The sequence below is a fragment of the Neofelis nebulosa genome, chromosome 14, assembly GCF_028018385.1.
Source record: "Neofelis nebulosa isolate mNeoNeb1 chromosome 14, mNeoNeb1.pri, whole genome shotgun sequence".
Taxonomy (NCBI): domain Eukaryota; kingdom Metazoa; phylum Chordata; class Mammalia; order Carnivora; family Felidae; genus Neofelis; species Neofelis nebulosa.
In genome coordinates this window covers 83,555,107-83,577,002 of record NC_080795.1, presented here as the reverse complement: position 1 = coordinate 83,577,002, position 21,896 = coordinate 83,555,107, and the positions used below count along the sequence as shown (strand labels likewise).

The 21,896-nt window shown below is 45.2% G+C and overlaps 1 protein-coding gene across 2 annotated transcripts; it reads left to right on the top strand.

Moving 5' to 3' along the window:
- Positions 1–222: 222 nt before the first annotated feature.
- ZNF16 (zinc finger protein 16) lies at positions 223–20,665 on the top strand. 2 transcript variants are annotated; one of them, XM_058699542.1, is made up of 3 exons: positions 223–361; positions 3,514–3,718; positions 15,882–20,665. In XM_058699542.1, exons 2-3 carry the CDS (start codon positions 3,523–3,525, stop codon positions 17,726–17,728), a joined length of 2,043 nt encoding a protein of 680 aa, XP_058555525.1. In that variant the 5' UTR covers positions 223–361; positions 3,514–3,522; the 3' UTR covers positions 17,729–20,665. The 2 variants fall into 2 exon arrangements, with proteins under 2 accessions (XP_058555525.1, XP_058555526.1); XM_058699543.1 differs by lacking the exon at positions 223–361 and adding an exon at positions 382–753.
- Positions 20,666–21,896: the final 1,231 nt, after the last annotated feature.

Sequence of the window (21,896 nt, the reverse complement as noted above, 5' to 3'; positions counted from 1 at the left end):
GAATTGGGCATCCAAGTCTCACTACAGCGGCACGGCTCATTCTTCTGCATTTCTAACCGTCGTATTTTCACATTTAGTCGCCACCGCACTAGTGGCTCGGTCGACTCTGAAGCAGGAAAGCTAGGGAGCTCCACCTCCGCGCCGGACTAGGGGCGGGACCACCAAGTCGCTCTGGCCTCCGGCCGCCTAGAGCGACGACGTTGGCCCGGAAGTCGGGAGAGGGACTTCCGGGGTCTGTCTCGGGGCCCAGCCGCAGTACTTCTGCGGCGGTGCCGGGAGAGATTACCCGGAGTGGGGAGTTCGAGCCGGCGAAACCCCCACGTTTTGGACCGCGCTCCCGCGTGACTCCGATACCCCAGCGGTGGGTGCCGGCCACGGGTGGTCTAGGCGGGGCGTCGTGGGAAGAGGGGCAGGCGGGCGGCTCGGCCTAGGCGGGGTTGGGGCCTCGGAGGCCCCTCCCCGGAGCGGGCCTGAGGGGCGCCCTCCAGAGGGTGCCCAGGAAGGCCGATCCTGACCCGCCCCGGAGCCTACCTCAAAGCTGCGTGGCGAAGCTGCCTTAGGCGACGGGGCAGGGGTGCGGTGTCTGGCGCATGGGGGTTGGGGTTCAGGAGAGGCCTCTGGACTTGGGTGCGAACGTCAGAACTGTACTGAGCTGCATGAGAAGTGAGGTTGTCGCCTGGAGGCCTCGGGAGATGGATTCACTCTTCAGGTGGCGAAGAAGCTCTGAGGAGAGAGGAATTTATTCTCCTCCACGTGAGTGGGGCTGAGGGATGAGCCGTGTCCATCCTGTGGATGCCTGCAGTGGGCTGCTGTCTGCTTGTCTTTCCCAGTTGTCTCTGCTCAGCACCCTGTTGGGCTCTTAGCTGAGAGAATCTGCTTCCAGGCTTGTTGGCAGAATCGAATCCTTTGGGGTTATTGAACTGAAGTGTCTGTTTCCTTGCTGACTGTCCTTAGCTCTTGAGGTCCCAATCTTTGCACAGAGACCTTGCATCTCAGAGCCAGCAATGGCTCATGTAATTAGATTGGGTCCACCAAGCTAATTCTCTCTGCAAAGTCTCTTTTGCTGTGTAGTGTATCATATCCACAGGTTCCGGGGAGTGGGATGTGGACATGGGTGTTGAGGGACGTTCTGTTTACCATAGATTGACCCAATAGATTGGGTTTATAGCCTCCTGGGCAAGTTCCCACATATACTGAGGTGAGAAAAACAAGGTGTAAAATGAGCATAGACTATTCTGGAAGGATACATCAACAACTGGGAAGGGGAACTCAGTGGCTGGCCAGGAAGTTCTTTTTTGCCTGTTCATATTTGAGCCATATGATTGTGCCTCCATTCAGTGACAGTGATGATAATTTCAAGAATTTTATTTTATTTTTTTAAGTTTATTTATTTATTTTGAAAGCAAGAGAGAGCAAACACACGCATAAGCAGGAGAGAAGGAGAGACAGAATCCCAAACAGGCTCTGCACGATCAGAGGAGACGCCAGGGCGGGGTTCAAACTCAGGAACTGTGAGATCACGACCTGAGCCTAGGTCAAAAGTAGGATGCTTAACCAACTGTGCTACCTAGGTGCGCCTTCAAGAATTTTAAAATAAAATGAACTGGGGCGCCTGGGTGGCTCAGTCAGTTAAGCGTCTAACTCTTGATTTCAACTCAAGTCATGACCTCAGGGTTCACGAGTTCAAACCCCACATCAGGCTCCATGCTAACAGTGCGGAGCCTGCTTGGGATTCTCTCTCTCCCTCCCCCTGTCTCTCTGCCCCTCCTGCATGCAAACTCTCTTTCTCAAAATAAATGAACTTTAAAATAAAGTGAACTGAATGAATATTGCAAATGACTGAGTCTCCCCTTGGAAGAGGGAGAGTGAAGGTTCCCCCCATGGAAGCAGCATCTGCTCTGTTCTGCTGCTGCATAGACAGACACCTTAAGTCAGTGCTGTCCCTGCTTTGAATCTTGTCTGTGCCATTCCCCTGAGCACCAGTGTCAGGTTAGTTCTGTCTGTCCTAATATAGAAATGTGGCCGGTGCCTCACCACTCAGGCAGCCAAGGGCCCTGATAGTCTCTATCCCAATGACCCTGCCTCTGAGCTCTGTCCACATCTTTGCCCCATCTTCTCCTACCTCTCTAACCAGGCATTGCCTAAGCCCTTTTCCCTGGGCCTGGTTTAAATGCCTCCCTGCCCCAGGGTGCTGCTCCTTCCTTGCTTCCTCTGTTTCCTGCGGTCTCAGCCTGTCAAAAACCAATGATTTGGTTGGATCAACCCTTGTGGTTCTTACCTGCAACAAAAACCATCAGGAAACTTTCAAAACAAGGGCCTATAGATTAGCACACCTGGAGCCACACAGTGAGGTGGCAAGTAATGAGAGAAGTGCATCGGCCTAGGCTTCTGCTTTTATTGGAGTTGAAGGTGGACACCTAGGGTTTTGTAGGCTACTCTTTATTGGTGAATTTAAAACATAAGAGTGGGAATTTAAAGTTCAGGAAGAGAAAAATGACGAGTGACCCAAATGACCAGTTATCAGAATCAACCAAGATTGCTAAAAGGAGGCTCAGTCAGGGGAGGCAGCCAGGCTTTTTATCTAGTCCAGTGGCTGGCAATGCATTTATTCTCCAATAACCATCTTTGAAATCGATGCCTCTTTGCAGTGGATGCCTCAGCAATCAAAGCTTAATTCAGGCATTTGCCTTATAAAACAAAACAACACAACTGGGAAGGCTGATACTTCCCACTACCCAGTAAGCAAGTAGTGTCCACAGTGGGCTTCTGCCAGCGTTTCCTGATTTGTCTTCTCAGTCTCTGAAGGACAGAGGGGTCATTATAATCTATCAATGGTTCAGTGTGAATAAGGGGCCAAGGGGTATTGCCACAAACGTGTGGGCCACTGAGCAGAGCATGGTGCATTTGAAGAGACAGGGCAGTGGGAGCAGTGGGGGAAATGACTAACTCGGACCCATCATGTGTCATTGAGAATATTTTATCTTCTCAGAAGGAGCATTTAGAGCTGGAGATGAGCCCAAGCTTGGGAATCTTCACATAAGGGTCTTGATGCCTTCCTTAATCAAAGAAATTGGTATAGGTTCAAAAGTGAACCCTGGGGTACGAACATGAAGAGGGAGATAAGGGGAAGCCTGGGAGGGAGCCACTGGTAGAGTGGGAAGACAGGGATACCCACTGTGGATGCTGCCAGGAGGACACAACTCAGATACCATGGTGGTCCGCCATGAATGGATCAGATGGTCCACCTTCAGGACATTGTGTCAGGAATTAGGGGTGGGCCCATGGTGGGTGCAGGTTTTGTGGGACTATTCTGTCATGGCAGGATCCCTTCTAGGGGGACACTGTGCTCACCTTGCCCTGGGGTCAGCATCTTACCCCTTCCTGAGACCTAGCAGCAGGCCCTCCTCTGGTCTCAGTCTGTAGGAGTAGAAAAAGACACCCCTACCTGGTGGGAGGATGGATCCCTGGAGCTAGGCCCCCTGCACATTCACCTGCATCCTTGTTGGTCTCCAGGTCCCAGCCATGCCCAGCCTCAGAGCTCGCTCTGAAGAGGCAGAAATGGAGCCCTCAGTTCCTAGACCATCCCCTTGGACCCCTGCAGCCCAGGCGTGTGTGAGTGATGCTCCTGCTGTGACCCACCCTGGATCAACACTCCGTGATCCCCACTGCTGTGACTACACTGAGCCAGGAACCACCCCCTCTCACCATCAGCGGCCAGGTACTGGGAGCAAGTCCCCCACTGGTGCCCTCATTCTAGAGGGACTTTATCCATGTCACCCTGTGCTTACCCCTAGAAGGCAACCATGTCATCATTAGGGATAGGGTGCCTCATGGACTTGAGGGCCAAGGCTAGAGATCAGAACGGAATTTGGCCTGGCCCCAGGCTGTCTTGGTGCCAGAGCAGGACACACGTTTCCCCCACCTGACCTGGAGGGGTGTGGTATGATGGTCACCAGCTGAGGCCTGCCCAGCCCAACTTCCAGGCTAATGATGGTTGCCTGCATTCAGGCAGGTAGGTACTGCCTGATTCAGTTACTGCCCTACCTGATTCAGGTACTGCCCTAATTCAGGCTTTCATCCTGCTCCCTTCTGGCTGTGTTCACACTACTCAGCCACTCTCATCCACTTCAGAACACTGCTAGAGTCCTTTTCCAAAGATCCCTCAACTAGCTTGCCTTTTTCATGGACCTCTCAGCAGTGATTAGGGTGGATAGTAGCGTTCACTTTCCTTACCGGGATCTGATGTTGGCTATTTTACAAAAGGCACTCTTAAATACAGGGACCTATGGTTATTCTCAGGACATCCGGGCAATGTACAGACTCTGTATGACCAGGGAAGGTTGGGATAATGGCAGTGTTGGTTGACAAACCTTGACAACTAACTTCCTGGGTATAACTTAAACTGGCCCCTATACACGGAGGGGAAGGAGAAGCTGAATAACCAGGCAGGCCACCCCGATTGGTAGGTGGCAGTTTAATAAGCAAGAGAACTTACTTAAGCTTGTCATGAGTGGCTGCAATACAAGTAAATCCCAGCACCTGCCTGCCAAATCTTAAAAGTTGATATAGTGGCCTTAACTGGGTTTAGTCATACGTACTGTCCAGATGGTCTCAGCACCATATCACTGTCTCAAGGGTCTGTCCTTGAGGCAGCTTCTGGTAGCAGGGAAGGCAAGCAGTATGTACACCCAAGGACAAGTGAGAGGATGAGGGGCCTCCAATTGCCTGGATCCAGCTCGTAAGTCAACCAGTGGTCGCATCCTCTCAGTGACCTTCCCCAGTAAGCAGAGGTGGTACAAGGCAGTCCTGGGTGTTTTGGAGCAGGAGAGTGTTAGGGGATGAGAGACATGATGAGGTCCCAGGAAGTAGAAGTAGCCCTGAGAGACAGGTCTGCTGACTGTTCCACACAGAGGCAGACTGTGAACCGAGTGGTTAAGGGTATGCTAGGCAGAGAATGGTGAGAGAGGCCAAGCCCTGCTCCATTAAAAAAGAACAGATTGGGGGCGCCTGGGTGGCGCAGTCAGTTAAGCGGCCGACTTCAGCCAGGTCACGATCTCGCGTCTGTGAGTTCGAGCCCCGCGTCGGGCTCTGTGCTGACAGCTCGGAGCCTGGAGCCTGTTTCCAATTCTGTGTCTCCCTCTCTCTCTGCCCCTCCCCCGTTCATGCTCTGTGTCTCTCTGTCCCAAAAATAAATAAAAAACATTGAAAAAAAAAATTTAAAAAAAAAAAAAAAAAGAACAGATTGATGGTAACTTATGTTTTAAATTTTTTTTAATGTTTTTATTTTTTTTGAGAAAGAGAGTATGAGCAGGGTAGGGGAAGAGAGAGAGGGATCAAGGAAAGAATCTGAAGACTCCAGGCTCTGAGCTGTCAGCACAGACCCCGATATGGAACTCCAGCTCACAAACCACAAGATCATGACCTGAGCCCAAGTCAGTCGCATAACTGACTGAGCCACCTAGGCGCATGTTTTAAAAGCCACTGTGAGGGGAGGGGAGCCTCGGTGGCTCAGTCGGTTAAGCATCTGACCCTTGATTTTGGCTTAGGTCATGATCTCATGGTTCATGGGATTAAGCCACATGTTGGGCTCTGTGCTGACAGCATGGAGTCCTGCTTGGGATTCTCTCTTCCTGTCTCTCTGCCCCTCCCCTGCTCACTCTCTCTAAATAAACAAACAAACATTTAAAAAAATAAAAAGCTACTTGTGGAACTAAATGGTGGAGTAGGTGGTTCCAAATACCCAGTCCTCCACAAAAACAAGCAGAAACTGCCAGGACCAACTTCGTCAGGAATCTAGAAAATAGGTTTACAGCCACCAAGTGAATGCCAAATCAAGAAAAAGACAACTTAAAAATGATAGGAAAGCTCTGTGGTGTTTTTACTTGCTCATGTCCGCAAACATTCCCTGGCTCAGTAACAGTCGTAAAGTGAGCAGCTTATGTTCCCAGTGTGTGATCATGGTCCCTGATTCCAAAGGGAGCAAAAAAGACCTATTTAGAAAGTATTTTGTTTGTCCTAAGCTATGTGGGGTAGGATAAAGTATTGATGCAAAGTGCTTGTCTCTGTTTTGCCTAACTCAGAACTTACTCAGGGCAGAAAAGTAGTGGACTCAAAAACATTCTAAGGGGAACTACCTTCCCCAACCACCTAGGATATCACTTAACAGTACAGTCAACCACCTAAAGCCTAGGAGGAAAAGCTGGGGAAATGAGGACTTTCAAAAGCACCCCAGTATATCAGGGAATGTAGAAAGCCACATACATGCCCAGGACAGGAAATGTGCTCTGAAAAGACCTCTGAAAATCATAACTTCACCTCTGGATCATCTCTAAGTTCAGTAAAAGCAGAAAGCTAAGATAGTTATATATAGTATTCAAATAGTACCCCAGCATAAAAAATGGGAGAGTGGTATTACTTTTCTTTTACTGTTAGCATTCAAGGAAATCTCTGTCAAAAGACTAGCTGAACACGAGCTAAAGAAACAGAGGCCTCAGTGACCTCACATGACAGACTTATTTTAGTTTGCAAAACTTGTTTGAAAAGTCACTAGATGAACAGATGATTGTAGCCTTCAACAATCAGGAACAGCAAACCCTGGAGGACGGAGAGACTGATTTACAGAGTTATCACAATAAATATTCAAATGTCCAGCTTTTAACAAAAAATTACAAAGAATACAAAGAAAAAGGAAAATAAGGCTCGCCCTTCAAAGGAAAAAAAATTAAGTGGCAGGAAGTGTCCCTAAAAAAAGCACAGATACTTGACAGACTGTAAACCAACTATCTTTAAAAAAAAATTTTTTTTTTAACGTTTTTTATTTTATTTTTGGGACAGAGAGAGACAGAGCATGAACGGGGGAGGGGCAGAGAGAGAGGGAGACACAGAATCGGAAACAGGCTCCAGGCTCCGAGCCATCAGCCCAGAGCCCGACGCGGGGCTCGAACTCACGGACCGCAAGATCGTGACCTGGCTGAAGTCGGACGCTTAACCGACTGCGCCACCCAGGCGCCCCTAAACCAACTATCTTTAATGTGCTCATGTAACTAAGAGAAACCAGAAAAACAATGTGCAAATAAAATACCTAGAGGTTTTAGATTTATATAATTATACAATATATAGTTACATAATTCTAAAAAGAAACAACAGAACTTCTAGAGTTGAAAGGTACAATAACAAATGGATTCACTAGAGGGTTTCAACAGCAGATTTGAGCAGACAAACCTGAAGAATCAGCATACTTGATGGTGGAACCGTTGAAATTATTCAGTCTGAGGAGCAGGAAGACTAAAGGTTGAAAAAAAATGAACATGGCCTAATAGACCTATGGAATACCATCAGTCAAACCAACATACACGTTATGGAAAAAAGAGAGAAAGGGGCAGAAAGAATATATGAAGAATTAATGGCCAAAATGTCTCAAATTTGATGAAAGATATGAATATATACATTCAAAAAGTGCAACAAACTCCCAACTAGGATAAATTTGAAGAGATTCACACAAAGACTCATAATCATATTGTCAAAAGACAGAATCTTGAAAACAACAAAAAAAGTGACCCGTCCCTTATAAGAGATCCTGAATAAGAGCAGTAGCCAGTTTCTTATCAGAGCCCGTGGAGGTTGGAAGGCAGTGGGATGACCTATTTAAAGTGCTGAGAGACAGAAAAAAACTGGCAACCAAGAATTCCATATCTGGCAGATTTACCCTTTAAAAAATGATATTCTTAGATATTTCCAGATAAAAGCTAAGGGTGTTTATTACCAGTGGACCTGCCCTATAAGAAATGCTAAAGGTCCTACAGGTTAAGATGAAAGGACACTGGGTAGGGACTAAAAGCTATATAAATAAATAAAAATCTCTGGTAAAGGTAACTATATAGGTAATTATAAAAACTAGTATTATTGTATTGTTAGTTTATAACTCTACTTTTATTTCCTAAATGATTTAAAAGACAAATTTGTAAAAATAATTATAAATCTGTGTTATTAAACACAACGTATAAAGATACATTTCTGACAACATGAAAGTAGGGAACAGAGGTGTATAAGAGCAGAGTTTTTGTATGCTGCTGTGGCTAAGTTGATATCAGTTCATACTTGATGGTTATATTCTGGGGATATTATGTACATCATGGTGACTATAATTAACTATATTCTATATTTGAAAATTGCTAAGAGAGTAGACCTTAAAAGTTCTTACCACAATAAAAGGGGTTGTCTGGCTGGCTCAGTCAGTAGAGCATCTGACTGTTCAATTCAGGGTCATGAGTTCAAGCCCCACATTGGGTATAGAGATCACTTAAAAAAAAAAAAAAAAAAGATAACTGTAAAGTGACGGATGTGTTAACTAACCTTATGATGGTAATCATTTTACAGTGTACATGTATCAGTATACAAATAATCACACTGTGATTAAACTTATATGATGATGTATGTCAGTTATGTTTCAGTAAAGCTGGAGGAATAAAAACTAAAACAGCTGGGATGGGGGGACCATGCTACATTGCTTCAGGATATTAGGATGTTAATTGTCCCCATTGTACAATCCCCATTGTACCACTAAGAAAATATCTTTAAAATATACATAAAAGGAAGAAAGAAGAAAATTAAGATGGTACACTACAAAAAATAACACAAAAGAAGACAATAATAGAGGAAACAAGGGACAAAAAAAGGTGAGATACCAAAAATAAATAGCAAAATGAAGTACATCCTTCCTTATCAGTAATTATTTTAATTGTAAATGGTTTAAGCTCTCCAAAGGCTGATATTAACACAGTGGATGAAAAAGCATGATCCAACTATAATGTCTACAAGAGGCTTACTTTAGATCCAAAGACACAAATAAGTTTAAGGTGAAAGGTGAAAAAAGATATTACATGCAAATAAATAGTAACCAAAAGAGAGCTATGCTATAATACCACACAAAATAAACTAAGTTAAAAACTATAAGAGAAAAGAAGGAACTTATGTTTGGATAAAAGAAATCAATTCATCAGGAAGATATGTTATAAACTTCTACATGCAAAAAGAGAACTCCCAAATATATGAAGCAAATATACATTTGAAGGGAGAAATGGATAGTTCTACATTAATAGTTGGAGACTTTAGTACCTCATTTCCAAAAATGGATAGAACATCTAGACAGACGATCAATAATGAGATAGGGTACTTGAACAACACAATAAATCAATCAGACCTAACAGACATATATGTACACACCACCCAAAAGTGCACATACTCTTCTCAAGTGTATATGGACATTCTCCAACATAGACCATATATGTTAGGGCCAAAAATAAATTTTAATAAGTCGAAAACAGTTGAAGTCATGTAAAGTATTATTTCCAGTCAATAACAGCAGGAAAATTGAAAAATTCACAAATATGTAGAAATAAAACAACATACTCTTAACCAGGGGGTCAAAGAAGAAATCAAAGGAAATTGGAAAATGTCTGCAGACAAAACAAACAAAAAGTTACGGTATGCAAGGAAGGTAGTGCCAAAGGGGAAATTTATAGCAGTAACCTAATTTGATATCTTAAGGAACTACCAAAAAAAAAAAAAAAAGGAAACTAAACCCAAAGGTAACAGAAGGAAGGAAATAATAAACATTAGAGCACAGATGAATGAAATAGAAAGTAGAAAACAGTAGAGATTCAACAAAATCAAAAGTTGGGTTTTTTAAAAAGATTAAAAGTGACAAACCTCTGACACAAAAATTTAAAAATTCAGAAATGTACATTACCAATCTTACAAAACAGGAGTATAAAAGAAGACTGTTAACAGTTCTACACCAACAAATCATATAGCCTCAATGAAAAAACTTCCTAAAAACAAAAAAAATTACCCGAGTGACTCAAGAATACATCCCATGACCAAGTGGGATGTAACCCAGGAATGAATACAAAGGTAGTTTAACATGGGGCACCTGGGTGGCTCAGTCATTTAAGTGTCCAACTCTTGATTTTGGCTAAGGTCAAGATCTCACGGTTCGTGGGATTGAGCCCTTTGCTAGGCTCCATGCTGACAGCACAGAGCCAGCTTGGGATTCTCACCCTCTCCCTCTCTGCTCCTCCCCCGCTCTCTCTTTCTCTCAAAACTAAATGAACTTTAAAAAAATGTTTAAAGGTAGTTTAACATAACGAAACCAATGTCACTTACCACATTAATAGAATGAATAGAACTAATAGAATGTAATCATCTCGATGCAGAAAAAGTATTTGACAAAATAAACACTCTGTGATTAAAAAAAAAAAAAAGCAGAAAACTCAATACAGGGGAAACTCCTCAACATGTAAAAAGGCATTCGTGAAGTACCCACAGCTAGCATCATTTAATAGCATCAAAAGAAAAAAAAATACAAATAAATTTAACCAAGGAAGTGAGAGACTTGTGTGTTGAGAATTACAAAGCCTTGACAAAAATTAACAGATACCTAAATAGACATCAAGTCCATGAATTGGACTTAACAGTGTTAAAATGTCCATGCTATCCAGAGCAATCTACAAATTCAGTACAAATCCTAGCAAAATTCCAATGGCCTTTTTTTTTGCAGTAATTGAATAGTCCTCAAATTCAGATAGAATTACAAAAGGCCCTAAACAGTCAAAACAAGCTTGAAAAGGGAGAACAAAGTGAGAGAACTCATACTTACTAGTTTCTAAAATTACTACAAAGCTGCAGTAATCAAAACATTTTGGTCAATGGAATAGAATTGAGAGCCTAGAAATAAACCCAGACATTTATGACAAATTGATTTTCAACATGGATGCCAAGACCATTCAGGGAGAAAAGATAACTCTTCAACAAAACATGCTGGGACAAGTGGATATCCACATGCAAAAGAATAAACTGGGACCCCTACTTCATACTGTATACAAAAATTAACTTAAAATGGCCCACCAACCTAAATATAAGTAATAAAGTCATAAAACTCTTACAAGAAAACAGGTAAATTTACGACCTTGGGTTTGGCAATAGATTCTTAAATATGACACCAAAGCATGAGCAGTAAGAGAAAAAGATGGGTAAGTTGGACTGTATCATAACTTAGACCTTTTGGGTATCAGAGGACATTATTGGGAGGCCTGGGTGGCTTAATCGATTGAACATCTGACTCTTACTTTCAGATCAGGCCATGATCCCAGAGTCATGAGATCAACATGGAGCCTGCTTAAGATTCTCTCTCTCCCTCTTCCCATCTCCCCCACTCATGCATTCTCTCTCTCTCTAAAATAAAATTCAAAACAAAACAAAACAGGACATTATCAAGAAAGTAAAAAGACATCCTACAGAATGGGTGAAAATTCTGTGCCAAGTGTATTTCTGATAAGGGTCTAGTACCCAGAATATATAAAGAACTACAACTCAGAGTGCCTGGGTGGCTCAGTCAGTTAAACATCTGAGTCTTGATTTTGGCTCAGGTCATGATCTCATGGTTTGTGAGATTGAGCCACATGTTAAGCTCAGTGCTGATGGCATGGAGCCTGCTTAGGATTCATTCTCATTCTCTCTCTCTCTCTCTCTCTCTCTCTCTCTCTTCATTCTCTCTCTCTCTCTCTCTCTCTCTCTCTCTCTCTCTCTCCTCCCTCCCTCCCTCCCTCCCTCCCTCTCTGTCTCTCTCTCTCTCTCTCAAAATGAATAAACATTTTGAAAATAATAAAGTCCTAAAATGTATTTAAAAAAAAAAGAACTCTTACAACTTAACAATAAAAGACAACCCAATTTTAAAATGGGCAAAGAACTTGAATAAACACTTCCCAAAAGAAAACATGCAAATGGCCAAAAAACATATGAAAAGATGCTTAAATGTATTCAGTCATTTAAGAAATACAAATCAAAACCACAACAAGATTACCACTTCATATCTACTAGGGTGGTTTAATAAATATATAGCAAGTGTTTTCAGGGATGTAGAGAAATTGGAACTCTCATACTTTGCCGGTGAGAATGTAAAGTGGTGCAGCTACTATGGTATAAAATTTGGCAGTTGCTCAAAAGTTTAAATAAAGCATTATCATATGGGTGCCTGAGTGGCTCAGTCGGTTGAGCATCGGACTTCAGCTCAGGTCATGATCTCGCAGTTGGTGGGTTCGAGCCCTGTGTCAGGCTCTGTGCTGACAGCTCAGAACCTGTAGCCTGTATCAGATTCTATGTCACCCTCTCTCTCTGCCCCTCCCCTGCTTGAGCTCTCTCTGTCTCAAAAATAAACATTAAAAAAAAAATTTTTTAAGCATTATCATAAGACCCAGCAATGCTAGATACATACCCAAAGAGTTGAAGACAGATACTCAAACACATGTATATCATATTTATTGAAGCAATGTTCACAGTAGCCCAAAGAAGCAAACAGTTCTCATGTCCATCAGTGGATGAATGGATAAACAAAATGTAGTATATCCATACAATGGAGTATTATTCATCCAAAAAAAAAAAAAAAAAAAAACGAATGAAACACTGCTTCATGCTACAGTGTGGATGAATTTCAAAAAAAAAAAAAAAAAAAATATATATATTAGACTAAGTGAAAGAATCCAGACATAAGTCACATGTAAGAGGATTCCATTCTTATGAGATAATCAGGAATAGATAAATGTATAGAGGCAAAATGCAGATTGATGGTTGCTAGGAGTTGGGGAGGGGAGATAAGATAAACTGTAATGGGTAAGATGCTTTACTTTGGAGTGATGGAAATGGTTGGTGATAGAGGTGGTCATTGCACAACATTGTAAATGTACTAAGTGCCACTGAAATGTTCATTTAAAACAATTTTTGTAAATGCCACCTCAATAAATGAAGTAAAGTGAGATGAAAGCTGCTCAGGAGATGGAATACTAGTGGAGCCCCCAGCTGAGTATGATGCCACTTGGAGTCTGTATGGCAGGTGCTGAGTGAGGTGCTAGGTGAGGTCACTGCTGTGCCACCAGCAGTAGCCAGTGCACCACAGTCATGTGCGGTAGTCACATGAGCATGGCTTTGACTTGGGTACTTACCTAAGCTGTTTTCCATAAACCTGGAAGCCACCTATGATAAAGATCTTTGAAGAGTGTTTTTTTCCTCTCAGGAAATACTGGTAAGTTTGTTGTGTTCTAGAAGGACTCAGAGTCCTCACCCTTTTCTTTAGTGGAGATCAGTCATGGGAATGGCAAGGACAGTACAAACAGCTGCATTTGGTTTCAAGTCTCTTTCTCTGTCTCAGAGAAAGAGATTTTCTTAAGGGAAACCACATTTTTTAATTTTATATTTCCTTTAAAAAGAGGCACTTTCATCGTTTCCAACAGTTCTTAGGTTGTAGAGAAGAATTACATCAGATTGACTAAATCCGAAGTGACATCTCACCATCCTCACCCATAGGACCCAGTTTTGTCTCCTGTTTCAATAAAAGGCTTCCAGGTCAACAGTGGCTTGGGCCTGAAAATCATTCGTCATGGCCACCATCTCCTGAGCCACACCAGGAATCTTAGTGTCAACAAACTGTGACCCACAGGCCAGATCCAGCTAGCCAGTATTGGAGTTTTGTTTTGTTTTGTTTTGTTTTGTTTTGTTTTGTTTTGTTTTGTTTTTAATGGCCTGCAAGCAAAGAATGGTTTTGACATTCTTTTCAGGGTTGTAACAAAGCAGACCATATAACCAAGACCATACAGCCACAAAGCCTAAAATGGGTACTCTTCAACCATTTAGGGAAAAGGTTCATTGGCTCCTGTATGTCATCCCCTTCTGGTCCCTTCTCCACACACAGCCAGAAGAAGGTGGGAGGCTCCCTAGGTCAGTCACTGGGGCATGGAGGGCGTAATGAGCCTTAGGCCATTCTGTCCAGACCTTTGTTTCCCATAGCAGCCTCCCTGTCTGTCCCTGCAGTCCTCGCTGAGCCCTCCCCCCATTACTCCTAAGGGCCCAGCATCATGTGGACATTTCCTAAACACCCCAGAGCCAGGGCTCCTGACCTGAGGGGCACTGAGACTCATGAAAAAATATGGTCAGCCTGTGTGCAGCAAGTGATGAAGGGTCTGCCCGAGGGTCAGCAGAAGGGTAAAGCACGGCACCATGTGTTAAGCCAGCCATGTGGCTGAGTTCCATAAGAGTCTGGGACAGACTCCATGCAATGGGCAAGGAGTGTGTAGGGGCTTCCAGCTGGGGATGCCACTACACAGTGTGTCTGGAGCATAAACTGTCACTACCAGATGTGTGGGCATGGCAGGCAGGTAGGATGATTGTGTGGCCAGGCCAAGTCTGCATTGAGATCACTGGTGGCTCCAAGGGGAATTGAAGTGTCCAGATGAGGCAGGGACACAGAATGCTGTTGTGTTAGATTCTAGAACTTGCAGGTGGGGAAAGGCAGTGTTGGCCTGAACTGAGGGGCAGGTCAGAGGGCAGTAAGCATAAGGAAGCAGAGTGGGGGGTGGCCTTCACCCACATACTCAATACTACTGACTATGGCCAGAAGCCGCCCCAGTCCCAGGACATGGAGCCCTGTAAGGAAGCAATCAGGGCTGTACAGGAGACAGCAAGAAGGGGCAATGGTCAAAGAAGATATGCCCAGTGAAGTGTGTTTGAGCAGAGACCAGGCAGAAGTAAAGGAAAGAGTATGAGGACTATCTGGGGAGGGTGTTCCAAGTGGGGTAGATCGTAAGGTGAGTGCATCCATCTTGCTCAGGGAATAACAGCAAAGGTGAGGGTGAGCTCAGGAAGGGCCTGGGAGGATGTTGAAATGCTCTGATGTAACTAGGCTGTCTGGGCAGGAGGGAAAGGTGGGAGGGCAGATAAACTACTACACATCCAGGCAGGAAAAAACTGCAACAGAGTGGTCTGGGTGTCTCCATTTGAATGAGACAGAAACTTAAGATCTTTGAGAGAGAGATCCAGGGGAGTGAGGGTTTCCTTGTTCCTTCAGGTGTGAAGGGAGAAGAGGGAGAGGTGTCAGAGCCTTTTTTTCCCTTAATGTTTTTTTATTTATTTTGAGAGAGAGCAAGTGAGGGGCAGAGAGAGAGAGAATCCCAAGTAGGCCCCAAGCTGTCAGCACAAAGCCCGAACCGTGAGATCATTACCTGGGCTGAAGTCAAGAGTCGAATGCTTAACAGACTGAGCCACCCAGGCAGAGCCTTTCTAGTGTGATGAGGAATGTTGTGCACATTTCTGCCTTCAGAAAGATGGACACAGCAGCTTAAAACATTGTACCAGGGCACAGAATTGTCCAGCTAATGCCGGTTAGAATTGCAGCTTTTAGGGGGTAAGCGTTGCTTTGGCAGGACAGGGCTCAGTCTCTGAAGGCCTCTTTGTTGACGGGACAGAATCTGATATTTTAGGCAAGTCCCTACTGCAGTTCTTAGCCTACTATGCAATCAGAACCACCCTTGCTTCTCTGAACGGAACAGGTCCCTCTGCACCTGCCAGCAGAGAGCCTGCCTCTCTGTACTGGCGACTTCTGAGGCAAAGCCTGAATGCCATTAGTTGGTGCTAAGAAAACAAATACTGGCCCAAGAAACATTGTGGGAAAGAAAAAACGGTAGAGTGTTTAACAATATAGCATAAGGCATGTAATGGTGGGAATGGTGAGTGCCTGCATTTGAGGCGCTCCAGGGTAGAGCTCACAAGACTTGCTGATGACCTGCTGTGAGACAGGAAAGGGACAGTTGAGGGGCAGGATTTTGGCCTGAGCCAGTGGGGGGACTACAGGTGATTTTCTGAGATATGGGTCAGGGGAGTGAGGGTCAGTCTTGTAGGTTGAATGCCCTGCAGCCTTGTCCCCTCAAAGCCATCCCAGCCCCCTCTGTGGCCCCCTTGAGAGATCTAGGACTACCACCCCTAATGGGTCCCACGTTCCCAGATGTGTCATCTGTATTTTCCTGTTTCCTTCCAAGTGACTGTGTTTGTTATTTCAGATTGGGACACCAGGACTGAGGACAAGGAGTTTCTTCAGAAGAGAGAAGTTTCTGAGGATTTGGAATCACAGGCAGAAGTATCAGAAAACTATACCAGTGATTTTTCCCAGGCTTCTGAGCTTGGAGAACTCTGTGAGGATGTCCTGGAGGGAGATTGGGCAGCCCCTGACAATGAGAAACGGGTGCAGTCCCACTACCAGGAGCGGAGCTTCACACCAGTGGCAGTGCTCCTTGGCAGCACCTTAGAGAAAGAGCTAGGCTGTAATGACTTTGTGAGAAGCTTCAGTCTGAGCCCAAACCCAACGGCATCTCAGGGAATTCCTACAGAAGAGAGAACACATATGTATGACATGTGTGGCCACAGCTTCCAACACAGTGTGGAGTTAACTAGCCATGAAGGGCTTCACGTAGCCGAAGGCCCACTCATATGTAATGATTGTGGGAAAACCTTCAGAGGAAACCCTGATCTTATCCAGCATCAGACAATCCATGCTGGACAGAAGTCCTTCATATGCAATGAATGTGGAAAATCCTTCAGTCAGAATTCATTTCTTAAAAGTCATCAGAGGTCTCATGTGAGTGTAAAACCCTACCAGTGCAGCGAGTGCAGGAAAACCTTCAGTGTGCATTCTAACCTCATTAGGCATCAGATTAACCACAGTGGTGAGAAGCCTTACGTATGCAATGAATGTGGAAAAGCCTTCAGCCAGAACTCAAGCCTTAAAAAGCACCAGAAGTCTCACATGAGTGAGAAACCCTATGAATGCAGTGAATGTGGGAAGGCATTTAGGCGGAGCTCAAACCTCATCCAGCATCAAAGAATTCATTCTGGAGAGAAGCCGTATGTGTGCAATGAATGTGGGAAGGCCTTTAGGCGGAGCTCAAATCTCATTAAACACCATAGGATTCATACAGGTGAGAAGCCTTTCCAGTGTAATGAGTGTGGGAAAGCATTCAGCCAGAGCTCACACCTGAGGAAGCATCAGAGAGTTCACACTGGAGAGAGACCTTATGAGTGTAATGAGTGTGGCAAACCATTCAGCCGGGTCTCCAACCTCATTAAGCATCACAGGGTTCACACTGGAGAGAAACCCTATAAGTGCAGTGACTGCGGGAAGGCCTTCAGTCAGAGTTCAAGCCTCATTCAGCATCGAAGAATTCACACTGGAGAAAAACCTCATGTGTGTAATGTGTGTGGAAAAGCCTTTAGTTACAGCTCAGTGCTCAGAAAGCACCAAATAATCCACACAGGAGAGAAACCGTATGAATGTAGCATCTGTGGGAAGGCCTTCAGCCACAGTTCGGCTCTCATTCAGCATCAGGGTGTGCACACAGGTGACAAACCCTATGAGTGTCGGGAATGTGGAAAAACATTTGGTCGGAGCTCCAACCTTATCCTTCACCAGCGCGTTCACACTGGGGAGAAACCCTATGAATGTACCGAATGTGGAAAAACCTTCAGCCAGAGTTCAACTCTCATTCAGCATCAGAGAATCCATAATGGATTGAAACCTCATGAATGTAACCAGTGTGGTAAAGCCTTCAACCGAAGCTCAAACCTTATTCACCACCAGAAAGTTCACACTGGCGAGAAGCCATACACATGTGTCGAATGTGGTAAGGGCTTCAGCCAGAGTTCACACCTTATTCAACATCAGATAATCCACACTGGTGAAAGGCCATATAAGTGCAGTGAGTGTGGGAAAGCCTTCAGTCAGCGTTCAGTCCTCATCCAGCACCAGAGGATCCACACCGGCGTGAAGCCTTATGACTGCTCTGCTTGTGGGAAAGCCTTCAGCCAGCGGTCCAAGTTGGTCAAACACCAGCTGATCCATGCTAGGGAGTGAAACAGAGCTCCATTCCCGACTCCTCTGGCCATGTCCCAGCCTCACCCACTTCCCAGACTTGAAGCCAGGCTCACTTGCTGCCCTGTAAACCCATATCCCACTGTCCAAAAAACCTCAACCCTCCTTCCCCTGTCATCATTCCAGCCTCCTGTGACCTCTTGTTTCTTGTTTGTTTTGTTTATACATTTTGTTATCAGACTGCCACATTTATTAGGAGGAAAAGGATGATAGAAGATGCATATTCATGAATAGAGTTTATTACTATAATCAAACAGAACCAAAAAAGTAAACTGACATTTGGTTCAAAATAACAACAGTAATTCTTTTATTTGGTAATTAGTCATAGTGAGTTCTTTTCTATAGTTATAATGAGACTCTGTTTACATATATCAGGTCGAGCTTTTCAGTTTGAATTATAGTCATCCTTCCCAGAAGTGGTGTGTAGTCATTACCACCAGTTCCTCACCCTTTCTTGACCCTCCCATACAGTCACTGGATGCAGGACCCCTTCGCCCCCCTTGCCCTTGTGCCTGAGTCTGAGGTCATGCTTTCTGCTTACAGTTCCGCTCAGGGTTGCTGCACAAGTACACATGCAGGTGTTTCCCAACTTCCCAGCTCTGTGCCTTATGGTCCTGGCTGTTGGCCCCACAGAGGCCTGCCCTCTCCATGCCCCTCCTGTTCTCCCCACAAGTTCCCAGGTTGTTTTCTCCCAGGCCCATTCATCGCCAGACATTTATGGAGGACCTGTGAGTGCCCCCAGTAGGTGGGGACCGGCCTCTCCTCAGTTTCCCAGAGCTGTGCCCTTCTCCGTGAGCAGGGGGAGTTGGCCCAGAAGCAACACATCTGCCACGAGAGAGGCCCCTGGGTGCCAGCCACCAGGTCTCAATTTAGGAGTATCCTAGGATGGGTGGACGGAGAAGCACTTCCCTCATGGTTCAGGAGGAAAGGCATTAATGGGCAGATGTAGTCAGGTTTGCAGTTGAGGTAGGAAGATAAGGGCTTGACTTCTCTGCTTTCAAGGATGTAGAGGCAGAATCATCAGCTGCAAATGAGGAGGGAGAGGTTTGAAGAGAGAAGTATGTGAAAGTTGGATCAAGGGTGCGCAGCTTGGTTCCATGGGCTTGGGCTACAGTGGGCTGCCTACCCTTCTCTCAGAGGCCATCAGGGTAGCCCATCACTACTCACTCCCCTCCACTTCAGCCCTGTTTTCCCAAGGCAATATGCTAGATAACAAACTGTCACACTTGCAGTTTGGTGACAGCTTTGCTCTGTTATCCTCACTTGCTCATCTTTCTACTCCATGGAGACCTCCATCTGTTAACCCTCATTCTGTCTCACTGTCAGGCAATCCTTTCTGGCTTCACATTCCCCATTGTCCAGCCTGGATTCCACAGCCCCACCCCCACCCCCCAGTGAATACTTGTGAGATACTTACTACATGCCATTCATAGGGACACAGCAAGAAACAAGTCTGTCCTTGAGGTCAGTGGGTAGAGAAAAATGGCCTAATGGTCATGGTTGTCATGAGGTGAAAGGAAAGCAGGAAACAAGGTGTGGGTGTTTTGGCAGATTCTGTTTTAAATGGGGGCTGTCAGAGCAGGCCTTGCCACAATGCCCTTTGAGTGACAACTTGAAGCAAATGAGAAAATGACCAGTGAAAATGGGGGAGTGGGGTTGACGGCAAGAATAGCTGGTTTTATTGGGAAGCCAGATCTGGGGTATTAGGAATGTGCAGATTATGACTGGCTGAGGTGGGACTCACAAGCCACCCACACGGGTTGGCAGGTAACTCTCTCGTTATCCAAGCTCCAGCTTTGGGAAAGTGAAAACCCAGAGTCTTTTTTGATTGAAGGCACAGTTTCAATACACTTACACAAAGGAAGTAAAGTCACAAGATTGGCTACACACACATCCCAGAAGCAAGGGAGCACAATGATGGAGGGCAGTCCATCATCCCAGGTCATGAGCAAGCAAGAAATAAGAGAACAGGGTAGCAGGCACCTATTACTTAGGAAGTGGTTAGGGTGGTGAGCACTGAATTCACGTTCTTATCTAAATGCCCAGACTCTGATAATAGGGTTAGCATACAGTAAAATGCCTAGGCAATAACTGGGAAAAACAACTTTTGTTTTTCCATTCACACAGTACAAAGGCCCTGAGCAGAACAGGTCTAGAGTGTTCAAGAATCATTGGAGTTCAGTATGGCTAGGAGTTGAGTGAGCAGAGGGAGAAGCAGATGGGATGGGTAGTAATGGGCCATATCACAAAAGTCCTCGTGGCCATGACAAGGACTTTGGCTTTTACTCTGGGTGAAAGGAGATGTTGGAGGATTTGGATGACTTAACATTTTAACAGGGCCATTGCTGTGTGGAGAAGAGGCTCTAGGGGCAAGCATGTCCTCTGTATCACTCCCTCATCAACTCCTTTTTCTCCTTCCCCTGGCCTCCACACTGTTGGGAGACTCCTGGGGCTGAGGCATGGCTGTGGGAGTCTGGAGACAGGAAGGAGGAGTGAGTGTCAAGCTCTACTGGACCCTTGTCCATACTCAGTGTCTGGGCAGAATTGACCACATTTAGGGGCCTGCTATCTGCAGCCTGAGAGTTTTGATTTTGGAATGTCACATTTCCAAAGAGAAAGTCTGGGAAACAAATGGTCAGCCACAATTTCTTTTGACTTTGATGATGTCCTTGGAAATGTTTCTTGGGAAACGGGCTGAGAGAGAAGCCTGAGTGCCATCCCCTTGGTGCCAGCAGATTTCAAACCATTCAAGTCCCACTTAACAGGAAATGTGCAGTATGTACTGCAGCCTCATCCCAGGCACAGCAAACACCCAGTTCAGTGCCCTTCCATCATTCCTTAAGCCACTCTGGGCCTCCCCAAGGAACCCTGCCCTGCTCACCTCAGTTATGTGAGTAATAAACCACCTCATGCCCTCTTGGTATGTGTGGCATTGTCAGTCTTGACATCTGAACCAACTTTTGGGTGGGGTCCATCCACCATGCAGGTGATGGTAAAAGTTGGAGTTGGCACTGTGAACAGGACATCTAGACAATGGCGTCCACAGCCATTCAGCCACAGTTTGCCTTCACCTCTGAAGGAACATGATATATCTTTACTAGGATACCCATAGGGTGCCTCAGCAGCCTCACTGTCACATACAGTCTTGACTGCATCCACCTTCCTCTGGGAGCACAGATGTGACATTACATTGATGACATCCTCCTCCAAGGTGATTTAATTGACATTCATTTGTGTGTCGCTTATTCAGGACATACAAATACAAAGCAGCTCACCAAAGGGAATGGGCCATTGCCCCCAAATGTAGTGCAAGGCCCTGCCACTTCTGTTAAGTTGCCAAAAATGTTTTGTAAACCAAGGACTGCTCCATCCTTGAAGCTTCAGAAATAATCAGTGTCCCTATCAGCACCCACAACTCTTTTAGATCTTTTGGGGGTTCTGGAGGCAACATGTTCCTCATCTACAGATTTTACTTAACCCCATTTATGTTGCGACTTGCAAATCAGCCCACCTTGGTTGGGGCCCCCTCCAACAAAATCCTCTAGAATCTGTCCAGCTTCCAACACCACATTCCCATTAGTGTCCCTCCCACCAAGACTTTTCCATCACAGGGGATTCAACAACCTCCTTTCACATCTCCCAGAGTCTCCGGACCACCCATCATGGCCATAAATTGTCCAAGGGCTTCTGATCCAAGAAACTACCTTCCTTGCCCTATACTACATGCTACCAGAGCTGCAATTGCTGGCCACATACTGGAACCTCCTAGAAATGGAGGCTTTCACAGGCCCTGAGTCTGTGACTTTATCTCTGTACCCAGCTGCCCATTGTGTTCTGGGTTATGGGAGTAGTACACCATGAGCTCAATACAACTGCTGAGGCCACCTTGGTACAGTATAAAGCCAAACCTGGGCCCCCTGGTATATTCCACCTGCAGAAGGGGCAGCCTCCTCTGTCCTCTGTCCCTTGCCAGATGCCAGGGTGTTGGAGGGCAGCCCTCCCCAGACCCTTTGGCTACCTGGAGAGCCACCTGGGATGAAGTAAGTGAACAGCAGAGGGAATCCACAGACTATACAAGCAGCACTGCCAACCATCATAGGTGATGGAGTGCAGTGGGGAGCTACTGTTCCTTATTTCTTAACCAGGACTT

Coding starts and splice junctions, on each gene's coding strand:
- ZNF16 (XM_058699542.1), top strand. CDS start 3,523: ATGCCCAGCCTCAGAGCTCGCTCTGAAGAGGCAGAAATGGAGCCCTCA. Junction 3,719..15,881: donor CTCTCACCATCAGCGGCCAG/GTACTGGGAGCA, acceptor TTGTTATTTCAG/ATTGGGACACCAGGACTGAG.